The sequence below is a fragment of the Peromyscus leucopus genome, chromosome 7, assembly GCF_004664715.2.
Source record: "Peromyscus leucopus breed LL Stock chromosome 7, UCI_PerLeu_2.1, whole genome shotgun sequence".
NCBI classification, from domain to species: Eukaryota; Metazoa; Chordata; class Mammalia; order Rodentia; family Cricetidae; genus Peromyscus; species Peromyscus leucopus.
In genome coordinates, this window is record NC_051069.1 from 98,398,340 (window position 1) to 98,416,197 (window position 17,858).

Here is a 17,858-nt window from a genome sequence, read left to right on the forward strand (position 1 = left end):
CCAAGTGGCGGTGGCACACACCTTTAATCCCAGAACTTGGGAGGCAGAGGCAAACAGATCTCTTTGAGTTCAAGGCCAGCCTGATCTACAGAGCGAGTTCCAGGACAGGCTCAAAAGCTACACAGAGAAACTCTGTCTCAAAAAACCAAAAAAAGAAAACAGGCATATGGACCTTTGTACTTTCAAGGTCAGCCTGGTCCTTATAGTGAGGTGCCAGGGCTACATTGTAGTACTACCTCAAAAATAGAAAACAAAACAAACACCTATAATACAATTATTATTTGACATTTTTCTCAGTTATGAGGTTGCATATTCACCCTCAAACAGCACCAAGACACTTGACTGCAGAGCAGGTTTTCTTTCTTCTAATTTTTTTTTTTTTTACAAGTTGCATGATTATGGGTTCTCTGAGGAGATTGACTGACTAGAGTATAATGTACAGAACTTTTATCTTTCAGGGTTCATGCCTTCTTAGAGCAGTGGGGTCTTGTTAACTACCAAGTTGATCCAGAAAGTCGACCCATGGCGATGGGGCCTCCTCCTACTCCTCATTTCAATGTGTTAGCCGACACACCCTCAGGCCTTGTACCTCTGCATCTCCGGTCACCTCAGGTAAGTCGGGTCTAACAGCTCCTGAGGTCTGCCTGTCATTCTTGTCCTGTTTCAAAGCACTCGTTCTGGTTGATGGGGATAATTCTCTCAGTGCTCTTTCTTAGCTGATAGTTTATAGTTTTGGGATTACATAGTTTGGTTTTCATTTCTCCAAATGTAAATGTTTAACTTCATAATAAGTATTGTAAATGATGAAATTACAAAATACAGGTTTTTTATTTATCCTTTTGCTATCGATGTCACTAGAAAATAAGCAGATAATATAGAAACTTAATATCAGTCTGTGTCTTGGAAATGTACGTTTTAAAACTTTACTAATGATGTCAGAAGTAGACATACAACATTTTGAAAAGACTAGTGTACCAAATAGACTATTAATAGTTGGTCATTTATACTGTATTTCCTCTTCATTGTGAAAGAATATATCATATTAGCAGATAAATTTCCCCTCTTCTCTGACTGGAGGGAGCATCGACAATACTTGTGTTTTCATGATGAGTTTATATTACCTTTTTACTGAAGTAGGTATTTTTACTGTTTTGGTTTTTTTTGTTCTTTGTTTTTGTAGAAACTCCACCCAAAGTGTTTTCCTTCTGTTTGCTTCTTTTGTTTTGTTTTGTCCTCTTTTTTGAGACAGGATCTCACTGTGTAGCTCTGACTGTCGTGGAACTCACAGAGATCCACCTGCTTCTGCCTCTTGAGTGCTGGGATTAAAGGTATGTCACCACACTCAACTGGTTAAAAGAGATTTAAGGGCCAATGTTAAGTAATTTTTAAAGATTAGAGAATGTTTAAGAGCACAGGCTGCTCTTCCTGAGTCCCCAGGTGTCAGTTCCCATCACCCACGTGGTAGCTCACAACTGTCTGTAACTCCAGTCATAAAAACAAAAGAAAAAAAAAAAAACCAACAATTTTTATCCCTTTGAATTTGACCAGTTTCAAACTATCATTTTGTCATTTATCTCCCTCATAGGTCCCTGCTGCTCAGCAAATGTTAAATTTTCCCGAGAAGAATAAGGAAAAACCAATTGATTTGCAGAACTTTGGTCTTCGAACTGACATTTACTCCAAGAAAACACTGGCAAAGGTAAAGATTGTTTTGTAAACCGACATGGACCACCCACTCGCATGTCTTGCATTTTAAGTCTCTGATAGCAGCCAGCAAGGTCTCTACTGAGGTCTGATGCATTTCAGTAGTCACTTATATTATTAGATAGATAGTTAAAAAGAACTAAGGATGGTATTTTTTGAGGATAATACTGTTTGAAAAGTATATTAGAATGTATAGTAAGAATCAGGCATTAACACTGAGCTTCTCTAGTGATTCAGCGGATTATTCTGATTACAAAACAAGTTAATGAGCTTAAAGCCCTGTTTACTTACTGAACCAGTAAGAAAAAAAAGCAACTGGATAATGGTGGAGAAAGGACAAAACAATAAGAACTAAGTGCAGGAGACATGTTGTCAGCAGTTAAAAGAATTAATTCCCTATCAGTGGAAGAGGAAAAAAGTAGAGGAATATTTAGGTGTCTTAGTTGGAGTCTCTTTCTATGACCACGGTAACTCTTTTTTTTTTTTTTTTTTTTTTTTAAAGATTTATTTATTATGTATATAGCGAATGTTCGGCCTGCAGGTCAGAAGAGGGCACCAGATCTGATTGTAGATGGTTGTGAGCTACCATGTGGTTGCTGGGAATTGAACTCAGGACTTCTGGAAGAACAGCCAGTGCTCTTAACCTCTGAGCCATCTCTCCAACCCAACCACGGCACGTCTTACAAAGTTGAACATTTAATTGGGATGATTCAGTTACAGTTTCAGAGGTTCAGTCCATTGTCATTATGGTGGGGAGCTTGGTGGTGTGCAGGCAGATTTGATGGAGCTGAGAATGCTACATCTTGCAGGCAACAGGAAGTCAACTGAGACACAGGGCGGTATCCTGTGCACAAGAAACCTCAAAGCCCACCCCACGGTGACACACTTCTTCTAACAAGACCATACCCACTGTAGTAGAGCCACACCTTCTCATGGGGCACTCCATATGAGATTATGGTGGCAAATTACATTTAAATTATCACAGTTGCATTGATAAGTTGACTATATAATGCTTAACCCTATGCTAGAATTAATGAGAAGATAGACACATTCAGAGGCTAGCAGGGTGCCTTAGTGCCTCACAGTACTTGGCACCAAACCAACGACCTCAATTCAGATCTCCAGCACACAACATAAAAGCCAGATGTGGTAGCACCTTCTTGCAGCAAGATGGGAGGAGACAGAAGAAATCCTTTGAAGCTTGCAGGTCCAGTATCCTAGAGTAGGTAGCACTGAAGAACACAGTGAAAGGGACATTGTCAAAGCAAGGTGGAAGCTGAGGGCCACACCTGGGATGGCCCCCTGACCTCCACATACACACCCTCACAAATGAATACACACATACACAACTTATTCAAAAATAAGTAAATACAGTTTTTAAAGTGTGATATAAGCGAAATGAAGAGGGTAAATATGTGGGTAAGAAATGAAATTGAATTTAAATGAATAATAAAACTGATGGTTGTCAGTGGTGATGGCTACACACGCCTTTAATCCCAGCACTCAGGAAGCAGAGGCAGGTGAATCTCCATGACTTCAAAGCCAAACTGGTCTACAGAATGAGTTCCAGGACAGCCAGAGCTGTCTGAAAAACAAACCAACAAACCTCAACTGATGGCTGATGCAACAACATCAATGATAGCAGTCTAAGGATAAATAACTAAAGTAATAAAAACTCATTTTGGAAATCTGTATTAAGTAATCAAGGGGGTAAAAAAAGATGTTTGGAAGTGTAGAAATTGCCATTAGCATTGTACAAAAACCTATAGTAAGTTCATTCATCTGGATGAAGACCTGAGCCCAGATAGACTAAACCAGAGTCAGCAGTGGATCAGGCAGTACAGCATCCTAATCTGCCTGCTTCTCTGAATAACCCAGAGAAGTGGAAGTTTTCACCTTTTTCTTTACCTCTTCCTTCATAGCATTTGTTTCCCTAACACTTTTGGCTAGTCCTTTAATTTGGGGTGTTTCACTTGCATGCATGCCTTTGTTCTGCGTTCATCATGCCTACAGCGTCCAGCAGAGGATGCTAGATGCTCTGGAACTGAAGTTAGAAGATGGGTGTGAGCTATCATGTCTGTGTTTGGAATTAAAACTGAGTCCTCTGGACAAGCAACCAGTGCTCTTACTATTATGCTGTCTCTGCAACGCTGTTATTTTTTTATGTGTGAGTGTTTGCCTGCATGTTCATATGTTACATTTGTGTGGTTGCTGTGAAGTCCAGAAGAGGGTGTCATGTCAGATCAGGTCAAACTGGAGGTACAGGCACTTAAGAGCTGCCGTGTGAGTGCTGGAATAATAACCCAGGTCTTTGGAGGAGCAGCTAGTTCTGTTAACCCCTGAGCCATCTCTCCAGCCGCTTCAGTTACAGTTTACCAAAGCTTTTTTATAACATACGTAATTGAATAAAGTGTTCTTGAAACTCCAATCTATGAATCAGCACAGATTTATTTATTTATTTTGCTGTGTGTGGGTGACCCACGCCATTGAGCTTTTCTCAAAGACTAAAGATCATTTAAAATAAAAGTAGTGACAGTAAGTGTTTAGGTCCATTATGTGTGGATGTGAGTGACCACTTCCATATACAGCCCAAGAACAGAAGTAGAAATGGAAGTATAGTCTGTGGAAGTTCCTACATTTTATATGAAATACAAAAATAATAATTGAAAGTAGACCGACAAATTGTAAATTAATGTTTTAAGTCCTAACATGGTTATTTAAAGTAGAATTAACTTGTAGGTAGTACATATATGTACAATAATAAAAACATAATCTTAAGTTGTTTATGGTGCCTAATGCTTGCAGTCTCAGCACTGAGGAGGATAAAGGCAAATTTGGTAAAAGACTAGGTATAACATAGTGAGTTTGAAGTCCCTTAGAACTCTAAAGCAAGAGAGTTTTTAAAAGCAATAATAAAATAATCTTTCTCAAACATAGAGGAATACAATACAGGAAGCATATTAGACTAGAAAATTGCAAGGATCACCCTAGAGACAACATACGTGGTGTGTGCTCTTGGGCCTTTAGCCCCCATGTTGGAAATTGAAATTGCCTCACAAATGCTAGGCAAGGGCCCCACTACTGAGTCCCATCCGCATAAGATGTTTTAGTTTTCATTTTTAAAAATTTAATATATGTATGTCTTACATGTATGTCTGTGCACCATTTGCATGCAGTAATGCTCTGAGTCTAGAAGATGGCATCAGATCCTCTGGAACTAGAGATTTGCAGATGGTTGTATGCCGCCATATGGATGCTGATTATGGAACCTGGGTGCTTGGAAAAGCAGCCAGTGATCATAACTGTTGACCTATTTCTTTGGCCCTCCTCTTACATGTTTTTATTTCCTTGCATATGTTTTTTTTCAAACATACTTTTTAAGTTATTTATTTATACTTGCATATAGTTTAATTATCCACTGAAACAGCAAAAATTATCAAATTGGGTTAAGAATCATGAGGGACAACAATATTTTCTTTTCCAGAAACTTGAGTCTAGAACATAGACACAAATAAAAGTAAAACAAGGGAAGAAGATATACGTGCATACACCTCAGAACTGGAGCAGTATATTGATGTTAGCATAAACAGACAGTCATGCAGTTATTTAAACACCTCTCCTACTGTAAAAGGCTATAATTGAAAAGGCTTGATACTTTCAGATTCCACATCTATACGTACGTACAACATATACATACATATATGTGCATATAGACTATTTTTAATAGAATAGCATAGAAATATATAAACAAAAATTGAAGGAATGAGAAATAGTCAATCCTAGAATGGCCTTACATCTAAACCTGTGTCAGTAGGTAGTTAAAGGTATTCCTCAGAACAACACTCTAGATTAAGATTCCACTGGTTAAATTCTAGCAAACCCCCAAGAAATAATTAGTGTTCATCGTCATCCAGAAATCAAAAACATGCAGAGATAAACATAGATATCCAATTATTGATAGACATGTAACTAGTGTTCTTGAACATGAAAACAAAAATTCAGAAACAGTCGTAAAATCTTAGGTAAAATTGACAAAATGCAAGTAACTCAAATGTTTATAATAATATAATTTTTGGTTTGTTCAAGCAGTGTAATAGTGTAAAAAATAAAAGAAACATTCCACTTACTTTCATACAAACTGCATGATCAAGACAAAATTTATTCCCCAAACTTGTCATAATTGTTCAGACTTGTTATTCCAGCATTCAGCAGGCAGATTTCTTTTATTTTGAGACTAATGAAATAAGATCCATTCTCCAAAACAAAACAGAAAACAGTGAGGCTGGAGAGAAGGCTCAGTGGTGAAGACCACTTACTGCTCTTGTAGACGTCCTGAATTTAGTTCCCAACACTTATTTCATAGTTAAACATCCATAACTGTAGTTCTAGGGGATCCAACATCCTTTTCTGGCCTCTTTGTTCATCACATATGCATATGGTACACGTGTATGTTTGTGTGTGTACGAAGGCAAAGCAAAGAGATGCATAAATCTAAAACAAACCAAAAAAATTAAGCAAACAAGATGTAGAACCCATGAAATGTAATGTTAAAAGTATTGGATGCTTTTGTGCTTTGCTATCAAACTAATTAAGACCCAAAGGAAGGAATCCTTTGTAGCATTTGTTTGTTTGTTTGTTTGTGATAGGTTTCTTTCTATAGTCTTGTTTGTCCTGGAACTCACTCTGTTGATCAGGCTGGCCTTGAACTCATAGAGCTCTGCCTGCTGGGATTAAATTTTATTTGCTTTACTTACTGTGTATGAATGTTTCATGTGTGTGTATATATTTTTTTTCTGTGTTCCACTTTTATGTCTAGTGCCCAAGATATCCAGAAGAGGATTTGGGTTAGAGATTACAGATGGCTGTGAACTGCCTTTTGGTGCTGGGAACTGGAAGAGCAGCCAGTGCTCTTATCGCTAAACCTCTCTTCAGCCCCTTTTTGCCATTTTTAGAAAAAATTTTGTTTGTTTTTCCATGTGTAGGAATGTTTTGTCTGCTTGTGTATTATGTATATAGGCTGCACTTATAAGCCTGGTGACCTTAGAGGTCAGAAGTGGGCATTATATCTATATTGATCTATACTTAGAATCGGTTTTAATCCACTCTGTGGGTTCTGGAAACTGAACCTATTTTCTCTCCAGGAGCAGAGAGTCTCCATAAGCACTGAGCTGTATGTCTTGCTCTTTCACAATATTTTTTATATGAGTAGAAGGAGCTTTTTATCTATCTGAAGTCGAGAGATTTGTGTGATATGTTTTATATCTTATACCTCAATAAATACAAAATAAACAAACCATTCAGAATTCTCCTGCAGTGTACATTTGCAAGCCCCTGTTGATGCTTCTGAATGTTCCTTGTCTTTTTTTTTTTTGAATTTTTGTTGTTTGCCTTCCTGGACTCACTGTACCAGCTGTGTCCTTGTCTTTAAGAGAGGAAGTATGCATTGCTGTAAGCCGTTGGTGTGGAGCCCATTCTGCCTGTCTACATCTCAGAAATGGGGAGATGGCTGTTGGGCCTGCCCACCAGTGTTGTCCATGTCTAACTTGTGTAATTGCCCCTGGATTTTCTTGGGTTTGGTTGCTTCTGAAGTCAGATGTTAATGATTTTGTTTCTCAATCTGATTGATACCTCTGGTTTTGGTTCATTAAGAAGTTCCTTTGACTTAAAATACTTCCAAGTGCAGTTTAGCAATATGTTGAGTTATAGTGCATCTTTTCTTTTCATAAAACTGGTAGGGCTAAGGATTATCCCAGTGAGATAACACTTGCTTACCATGCCCACGGCTTTGGGTTCATTTCTGTGTACCACAAAAACAGAAAAAAACATAACTTTTAGGAAATCTGGATACTTAGGTTAAAAACTGATTTTTGTGTTTAGTTTTGTTTTCTGTTCTGCAAATGATTAGATATTATAGTGTGATATAAAGTGAACATTAATTATGCCTAGTAAAGCATAATTAAACTTTTACCATGTGCATGTAACTCAAATGCAGATGGAAGTCCTACTATTTATATTGAGAAGCTTTATCAATACAAGGAAATTATAGACTGGAAATTCTTTCTACTCATACATTCCAGACTTTCAAAGATTAGAGAAATCAGAGTAGTACAATTTGTAGTATTATAGCATGTGTCTTTGGAGTACATATATTTATTATCAGCTATTCTGTATAGCCTTTCCCCAGTAAATCTATGAGTGGAACATGGCCCACAAATCCAAGACTCTCTTGTCAATAGCTCAAATGATTTAGAACCTGTAGGGCATCTGTGTCCTAATACCCCCTTTTTCTAGTTAGGAATTGTTGAGAAAGAGGTCATGTGACTTTAGGAAATCAGTTGGAGACTTTTCAGAGACATAGATGGGGGAGAATGTGGAATTGTTAGGGTTGGAATTAAGAATCTGAGCATTTGAGGCCAAAGGGTTGAGAACACTTATTGTTCTCTCAAAGGACCTTGATTCGTTTCCCAGCTCCCAAACACAGCTTACTACCTTCTGTAACTCCAATTGCAGGGAACTTGCTGCCCTCTCTTGCCTCTGTGTGTACTATAGTATGCACACAGTGCACACACATGGGCGCAAAACACTCATACAACTAAATTTAATTAAATAATAATTAAAAAAATTTAGTCTTTTTTTTTTTTTAAGATTTATTTATTTATTATGTACACAGAAGAGGGAGCCAGATCTCATTACAGATGGTTGTGAGCCACCATGTGGGTGCTGGGAATTGAACTCAGGACCTCTGGAAGAACAGTCGGTGCTCTTAACCTTTGAGCCATCTCTCCAGCCCCCAAAAAATCTTAGTGTTTTAAATGCATGGTGTATTTTGTCTTAGAATCCTAGGAAAAGTTCATTTGTCAAGTTTTATTAAATATTTACCTTAATTTTTTTTCCATTACATTCATTTATGTGTGTATGTGCATGCACACTCACACTTGTGTGGCGGTCAGAGGACAAGTTTTGGAAGTCACTGTTCTCTTTCCACTCTGTGAGTTCTGGAGAATCAAACTCAGGCTGTCAGGCCTAATAGTGACAACCTTTACCCTCTCATTCTTCTGGCTGGTTCCTAGGTTGGTTTTTCTATAGTTGCATATGATTTATCTTATTTATGAATTTTCAAGTTGTGTGTCTTCCAAAGTTGAAACAACATGGAAGTTGTTCCTGAGACTAATCAAAACCAGAAGCTGTTGAAGCATGCCAGACCTTCTGTTGAAGTTTTTGAATGTTTAGTTATTGGGGGACTCATCTTGGTGACTGGATAAAGCAGTTCTGTGAGCTTAAGGAAATCCTGCCTGAGCCCTATCCATATGCATTTGTGATGAGTAAATCATTTCTCACTTTGTTTCTTTAGAGTAAAGCTGCTAGTGCTGGAAGGGAATGGACAGAACAGGAGACCCTTCTTCTCCTAGAGGTAAGCTGATCAGTGCCGTAGCCCTTACAGCTGATGCATTAGCTTCTACTAGCTCTGTTTTCTTCTTTCTTTCTAAAAACTCAAAACTGTTACTCTTGAGTTATTCTAGTCTCTCCTCTCCCTCTCAGTGTTAAGCATGTGCCTTTTTAGTTCTACCGTTTACAATCATAATAACTCTTGACTTACCATAGCTGTCATGGATGCTATTTAAACAAGAGTGTGTGCTCAGTACTCACAAGTGAGTACAGCTTGTTTTTTAGTGTTGTTTTGGGGTCTTCGTGCCATAAGGAGAAATTTAATTGTACTACAGCTGGAAACCACAGCAGTGTTTCTATCTGTAAGATTAAGTGGATAGGGCCGGGTGGTGGTGGTGGCAGCAGCAGCAGCGCACGCCTTTACTCCCAGCACTCGGGAGGCAGAGCCAAGTGGATCTCTGACTTTGAGGCCAGCCTGGTCTACAGAGCAAAATCTAGGACAGGCACAAAAACTACACAGAGAAAAAACAAGTTTTTTCCCGGGAGAAAAAACAAACAAACAAAAAAAGATGAGTGGATAGGGCTGGAGAGATGGCTCAGCTGTTAAAGGTTATATTCACAACCAAAAATAGAAGCTTAGTGGATTTCACAGAGTGATGTAAGAAATCCTGAGCTACTGTTTACTATGAACATACTGAGGAAAACTGCTGTATCCTTAAACAATAGTACATTTTCTTCACTGCAGGTGGGATCTGGGCTGTGTTTGTGTTGATTTTTTTTTTTTTTTAAACCTTAGAAAAAATAAATCTCAGCAGCATTGTTTACCATTAATACTATCCATAAATGCAGTTTATTTAGAGCAATCACTAGCTTAAAAGTTGGCTTTCAGGTATGCACCCTCTAAGCCTAGCATTTGAAGATTGCAAGTCCTTTGCCTTCCATGGGTAGATAGGACAGCTCAGTCTTGAAACTTTCTTCGAAAAAACTACATACATGCATACACACAGGGAATGTGCCAGGTATGGTGATCCACTTCTTAATCCCAGTGTTCAAGAGGCTGGATCACTTAGGCTACATAGGATGCTTTTCCTCACAAACCAGAGCACGTGTCTGTCTGTCCTTCTATATTTGTACAGTGACCTTTGGTCTACATAGACAGGGTGGTGGCAGTACTCTTCATTAATTCCATCACTAGGAAAAAGAAAACAGGTAGCTCAGGGCTTTGTTTGTTTCGTTTGTGTGTGTGTGTGTGTGTGTGTGTGTGTGTGTGTGTGTGTGTGTGTGTGTGTAGGGGGGAGGGGAGCACATAACACTACCTAGAGGCAGTTCTTTCTTTCCTCAATATGGGATCCTCGGATTGAGATCAGGTGGTCAGGTTTGGCTGCAGATGCTTTAAACAACTGAGCCAAATGACTGGCATTCTAACCAGTTAATGAGATCTAGCTTAGAGAGGAGCCCTGTGTCTAAAAATCAGATGGAGACCAATAGTGAAAGATAACCTTACATTGACCTCTTGTCTCCATGCACACGCATGGTCATGATGGTTCACACACTTTGTACACACAGATCCTCAAGATGGGCGTCAGAATAGCAAACCAACAAAATTATGAATTGAGTTATATCCAAATGAAATTTAGATTTGTCCATAATAGATAAATCTAGTTGTTTCATGGTGTTTGCTTCTGAAAATATTTCTATTTTTGAAACTTCCCACTTCTGTTTTTGTTTGTTTTGAGACCGTGTCCTTGTTTACATAGCCCTGGCTGTCCTGGAACTCATATGTAGACCAGGCTGGCCTCAAAGTTAGAAGTTTGCCTGCCTCTGTCTCTGCCTCTACACCCTGTGTGCTGGGATCCAAGGCGTTTGCCACCACTGCCTGGCTTAGAGTGTTTTGATGATGTTTGGCCTTATGCTGACTATATTGATCAAATGTGAAGTCATTGAAGGTAGGAGAGATCATTTGTTTTGAGTTAAACATTTTCCAGCCTCACCAAAAAACAGTGTAGGAAGTCATGACCTAGAAAGAAGTAACTTCAGTGAGCCCCTAAGAAGTCTTCTAGGTTGTTTCAGTCCTTGTATTTACATTTCTTACTTGTTAACCTGTTATTATTGAAGGTTTGTCAGGATTTTTACCAAAATGTATAATTTTTATGATTATTAGGTACTTTCAAAATCTTACTATTAGTCTCAATTTTTCTTAAAAATATGACCTCTTGTAGATCTTAATTTTGTTATTTTGTGTTTGTATGTGTTTGTGTACATGATGTCTGAGCATATGTGGAAGCCAGGATGACTTTGGAGTCAGTTCTCTCCTAGCATCATGTAAGCTGCTAAACAAAGTAACATTTATCTGCTAAGCCGTCTTGCTCTCCCCTGCTTGTAGTTTTTTATAATTTATGATTTAGCTTGGAAGAACCGATCATAGAATGGCATCTAATGAAGTAACTGAGTCTCTTCATTTATTTAAGGCATTGACTTCTCTCACTTTGACTTTCTCTCTGTCATTGTTTATCTTTCACTTAATTTATTGAATTTTTATCTCACTTTAATGCTGTTCTAAATGTTTTTCCTATTTATAATTGTTCACTGCTGTTAGGGAATACAAGTACTGTGTTTGTCTTTGTTGTACTTTTAGCCGTCATTTGATATTTAGTTTTAATCTTCAATCACTACCCCATACTTTAAGTTTTTATTTAAACAATATTGATCCTGTTAAAGGACAGTATTATAATGTGCATATATTTTATTTATTTTTGTTGCCTGGTTGACAGCTTATTACACAGAAAACTGCCAAATAACATTTTATTTTAATGTACACAAATAATCACTTACGTTATTATTTTGAAGTAGGCTCTGTCTCAGTCTGGTAATCTTCAAAATTTTTGCCTCAATTTACTTAGCAGTGAGATTTAAAGGCATGTGCCATCTCAACTAAATCTTTATCCAATTTCTTTTTTGGGAGACAGGATTTCTCAGAGTAGTTCTGGGATCTGTCTGCCTCTGCCTCCCAAGTGCTGGGATTAAAGGCATGTGCTACCACCACCCTTTACCCAGTTTTTGTTTTTTTTTAAAGAAATATTGTCTACAGAATCTTAGTAAGCCAGGGGGTTTGCATGCCTCTTATCGTAGCACTCTGGAGGCTAGGCCAGGAGTGTTAGAAGCTTGAGACCAGTCTGTACCACATAGTGAGACCCCGTCACACAGGAGAGAGAAAAAACACATGCTTCCTTTTTTTCCTTCCATATTACTTCCTTTTTATTTGATATTAACTGTCTTTTGTTTATGTGTTCATTCAGGCTCTGGAGATGTACAAGGATGATTGGAATAAAGTCTCAGAACATGTTGGAAGTCGTACTCAGGATGAATGCATCCTCCACTTTTTGAGGCTTCCCATTGAGGACCCATACCTTGAAAATTCAGATGCTTCTCTTGGGCCGCTAGCTTACCAGCCTGTTCCTTTCAGCCAGTCGGGAAACCCAGTGATGAGTACAGTTGCCTTTTTAGCGTCTGTGGTTGACCCTCGTGTGGCATCCGCTGCAGCAAAAGCAGCTTTGGGTATGTACTTTCTGTGTAAGCTGCCTCTCTAGCACCAGAGGCTGCCCTCAGATGGAAGTATTGCGAGCGGTGTGCTCGATTCTTGGATAACATGCCTGCTTTGTAGAATGAGTACCTGGATTTGGATCTCCAAAGCCCATGTAAGAACTGGACATTCCAGTATGTACTTCTTGCATCTGCCCTGGGGTCAGATAGATGGTCAGAAACCATATCTCAGAGAATAAGATGAAGGAAGAAGTGACAGAGAAAATCTGTCCTGATGTCAGCCTCTGGTCTACACATGCCCATTGATGTGAGATAGTTAGCAGTCTTACACACAAACATAAACCGACACGTATGCACTAACAGATGTTTTAAAAAATATATCTCAGCTGTTACATTCATTTATGTAAATTGCCAAAAAACACCCTAAAGACAATGGGCTTCATAAAAATTATAAGTAACCTTTTAATGTATTAAAATAGTTTGAAGGTTGAGAGTATTTGTTTGAATTTTCTTTCATTTTTTAAAATATATTTTGTGTGTCTGTGTGTGTGTGTGTGTGTTTTCTGTTTTTTGTTTTTTTTCGTTTGGTTTGGTTTGTTTTTGTGTTTTTGTTTTTTGAGACAAAGTTTCTCTGTGTAGCTTTGGATCCTGTCCTGGAACTCACTCTGTAGCCCAGGGTGTCCTCGAACTCACAGAGTTCCACCTGCCTCTGCCTTCCGAGTGCTGGGATTAAAGTGTGTGTGTGTTTGTGTAATCACCTACTATGATACATGTCTGAAGGTCAGATGATTAGCAGTGGGAGGATTGGTTCTCACCTGCCCACGTGTGCCTTGTGAATTAAACTTAAAACTCAGTCTAGCCACAGGTGCCTTTTCCTGCTGAGCTATCTTGCTGGCCGATAGAATATTTGGTTAGAATTAGAGGAGCAGCTAGATGTGATGGCAGACACCTATGAAATGCCAGCTTCTGGGAGGTTGAGGCAAAGGAATCATGACTTTGAGGTTCAGCTTGGACTACAATGGATCTTGTCTCCTACATACATGCACACACATCTTTTTTTCCCCTCAAATATGTAAAGAAAAAGAAGTGTTTTTGTGGCATTAAGAAATAGGTAGAGCTAAGGAACAGAAGTTACTTCATATTTTTGTAGTCAATTAATTTTGTTCATATGCTGTGTAGTGCCAGAGGCGGTGGCTGAGTTCAAGTCCAACTCTACAGAGCAAGTTCCAGGACAGGCTCCAAAGCTACACAGTGAAACCCTGTCTTGTAGGGACCAAAATTTTGTTCAGATGTCTTTTACAGGATTTTTAGCATTATGGTAGTCTGATCCGTGGTGTTTTTACAACTACCAGTCTAGCCAACAGAATGATAAAATTAAGTCTGCAATTTTAACTCTTAAAAATAGATCTTCAAAAGTCTTTTTAAAGTGTATTTAAGAAGTTATTATGATGTTTAGGATAAAAACCTGGAATAGTAGATTGATTCATTTTGTCTTCTGCCTTTTCAAAAGAGTTCACTGCAACCAAACCAATGCTATTATGCCAGACACTCTAGGTCATGTATCTATGCAAAATGAAAATGCTATTATTCTCTTTTTGATCTTGAATCAGAGGAGTTTTCTCGGGTTCGAGAAGAAGTACCACTGGAATTAGTTGAAGCGCATGTCAAGAAAGTACAAGAAGCTGCTAGAGCCTCTGGGAAGGTGGATCCTACCTATGGCTTGGAGAGCAGCTGTATTGCAGGCACAGGTCCTGATGAGCCTGAGAAGCTTGGTGAGTTCACTGCTGTGCCCCAGGGCTTGGTTACAGAATGTTTATATTCCCTGTCAGTGTGCAAAATATTAGGGTTTGCTTCTACTTAAGTGAACAAAATGATCAGTCGCAACTTGGTTAAGTTTGGTGTGTAATTTTTTTCCTCTCACATACTTGGGGGTCGTAGGGCAAGATGGCATGGAGAGAGCAAGAACTAAAAACAATACCTCGTGAACGGAACAGTATCACAATTAAGACTTTTTTTGGTTTGTTTGTTTTGTTTTGTTTTGAGACCAGGTTTCTCTATGTAGTAGCTCTGGCTGTCCTAGATCTCCCTTTGTAGACCAGACTGGTATATCGAATTCATACAGATCCACCTTCCTCTGCCTCCTGGGTGCTGGGATTAAAGGTGTGCGCTACTGCACTTATTTTGATGTATTTATGGCTGATGAGAGACCTGTTTCATTATATATACTTAGGTTGTTTTACAATCATCTTACGTAAAATACTTACAAAACTCCCCATGTTAACCACCTAGCTTGTAATTCAGTAGGTTCTACTATGTTCACGTTTGACTTCGTTACTTAATTCTGTAACACTTTCTTTTCCATGAAAGGAATTCTAGTTCTGGGGTTTTGTTTGTTCTCTTTCTTTGAGACAACTTCTCATTATGTAACTTACACTGATATGGTTTTCTTTCCTCATCCTACTACATGTGGAGTTACATGTTGGGTTTAAGAACTGCTTAAGGAGCCCAGGTGGTGGTGGTGGTGCATGCCTCCCAGCACTCGGGAGGCAGAGGCAGGCAGATCTCTGAGCTCAAGGCCAGCCTGGTCTACAGAGCGAGTTCCAGAACAGCCAAGGCTACACAGAGGAAACCCTGTCTTGGGGAAAAAAAACAAAAAACAAAAACAAAACTGAGAGTCTCCATAGTCTTCTTAGGCCTTCCTCCTGTCAGCAGTTTACATAAACAGGATCATAAATAGACATATAGCCTTTTATGTCTTGATTCTTTAGCTTAACATGGTATTCTCAAGGATCATCCATCAGTCTTTGCTCTGCTGTGTAGTGCTCTGAGCACATGTTCTCTGTTGGTTTATTTTTCATCAGCTCATAGACATTTGCCCTGTGCATTTATTTCTTCTGCTTTTATACTACCAAACAATGGTAAATAATCATTGTACACAACCATTTTGTGAGCACAGCATTTCTCAGTTCTGTGGTATTCTGTGTTTGGCTCTTTAAGAAACTATCAGACATTGCCATTGTGCCTGTATATTTTATGTTCTTACCAATGGTGTATGGAGGTTTCCTTTTCTCCACTTCCTTCTTTTAGGTGGTTTGTACCTGTCCTTCTGTTGGTTTGAAGTGAATGTCTTCATGATTCTCTTCCTGGGAGAGTGGAGCTTTTGGCTTTTATCTATGGTCACCCTGTTATGCAGCAGTACAGCAGAATTACTAACTCAAGCTTAGTTACCCATTGACCGACCTTCCCCACCTCTGTTGACCCTCTACACAGCCTGAGCTCTGGGGGGCTGTCCTTGTAGTCTCAATTTCTGTCAGGCTAGCCTTTTACGGTTTTTTATTATTATTATTATTATTATTATTATTATTATTATTATTATTATTATTATTTTGGTGTGTGTCTCTCTCTGTGATATGTATAATGTTAGTACATACTTGTTTGTGCCATGTGTTTATGGAGGCAAGAGGATATCAGATTTCCTTTCCTTCTTATCATGCAACCTACTGGTAATCTAAGGCCATAAGTATCTAAACAAATGCCATTTAGTTTTCAAGTTATCTTTGTTTGTTTATTTTAAATTAAGTTGTTGCCAGCATGATTCTTTGGACCTCAAATAGTTTGCATGTCTTTTATAAAAATAAGAATGGTTTTCTTCAGCCGGGCGGTGGTGGCAGAGGCAGGCGGATCTCTGTGAGTTCAAGGCCAGCCTGGGCTACCAAGTGAGTTCCAGGAAAGGTGCAAAGCTACACAGAGAAACCCTGTCTCGAAAAAACCAAAAAAGAAAGAAAGAAAAAAAAAAGAAATCAATTAATTTGGGGTTCTGGAGAGATGGCTTAGCACCTGGCTGCTCTTCCTGAGGTCCTGAGTTCAATTCCCAGCAACCAATGTTGGCTCACAATCATCTGTAATGAGATCTGGTGCCCTCTTCTGGCCTGCATACAGAACATTATATACATAATAAATAAATCTTAAAAAAAAATAGAGCATAAAGTGATGACAGGCTCATGAAGTATATGCTGTGTATTACATTCTTACATTTAATGTGGGGAATACACCAGGAGTCTCCAGGTATCGAGTTTCTGGCGTGTGGTGCACCCCATTCTCTTCTTCCGGACACGACTGAACTTAAGGCACTGCCAGTTCTCAAACCATTTGGTCTCAGTTCTTTATACTCTTGAAAGACACTAGATACCAAAGATACTTCGGTTGGTGAACATCACACTTAATGTTTTAGAAACCAAAACCTCTAAGGCTGAACTAGTTCATCGCCTATCATATGTGAGTCATGGACTTCATCTATAGCACCATTTAAAGTTAGAAACAAAATCTAAAAGCATTCGCAAGAGCATGTTGCTTTAGCTGTCTGCTCAAAGGCTTCATCAAACATGTTTCTCTAAAAAGCACAACTCCACATCTGTGAAAAAGAATCAACACTTTAGTTTTATGAACACTGCTTTTTCTTTGGAGACCCCCATGGGTTTCTGGAACACATTTTTTGAATAACTGAATTAAATAAGCAATACTTTAGAGGGTATTCAGTTTGAGGGTGGGGAATACATAGAGACATGAGATGTGACTAGAGGCACATAGAGTCAATCAGTTAAGGAAGACGTTGTAGAGAAGATAACCTTTTAAAGCAGATTGAATTAGCATGGCAAGTTCTAAAACAAATACCAATTACCAGAGGAGAAGCAGGTGATGTGGGCAAGTTTGGCTCTGAAGATAAACATGGAGTAGATTGTGGTAGCCTTTTGGTCTACCTTGTAGACATGGGGCTTCATCAGAATAGAAGCAGAATGATTTGATATCTTTATAAAATAACTATAGGCAATTTACAGATGGGGTGCAGACGTGGCAGTCAGTAATTACAGAGCTGAATACATGATCAAGAGTGATAGATCATTAATTATTCAGAACATAGTTTTATAAGGCACCTGTTTTACAAGTATTTGAGTCTTACCAGTCTGACTTTCCATTCTCCTTCAGCCCTTTAGGTAAGAAGGTCTAATTCTCTTCTCATCCTGAGTTTGCTAACCATGTTATTTTTAGAATGACTTTGCCAACTGCTCCCCTGTTTATGCCATGTGCCATCGTGTTTATGAATCTAAAAATTCATAAATCTACGGGGGCTTGGTGGCACATACCTTTGATCCTAGCACTTAGGAGGCAGAGGCAGATCTGTCAGTTCCAGGCTAGCATGGTCAACATAATGAGACCCCTAACTCTGCATA

The 17,858-nt window shown here is 38.7% G+C and overlaps 1 protein-coding gene across 1 annotated transcript in view; it reads left to right on the top strand.

Annotated features, from left to right (window-relative positions):
• Smarcc1 (SWI/SNF related, matrix associated, actin dependent regulator of chromatin subfamily c member 1) overlaps positions 1-17,858 on the top strand; it is a 128,558-nt gene that overhangs the window by 59,762 nt on the left and 50,938 nt on the right. Inside the window, exons 17-21 of the mRNA XM_028886879.2 lie at positions 459-612; positions 1,586-1,699; positions 9,056-9,115; positions 12,387-12,645; positions 14,241-14,402. Coding sequence (XP_028742712.1) covers positions 459-612; positions 1,586-1,699; positions 9,056-9,115; positions 12,387-12,645; positions 14,241-14,402 — 749 coding nt within the window. The remainder of the gene's footprint in view (positions 1-458; positions 613-1,585; positions 1,700-9,055; positions 9,116-12,386; positions 12,646-14,240; positions 14,403-17,858) is intronic.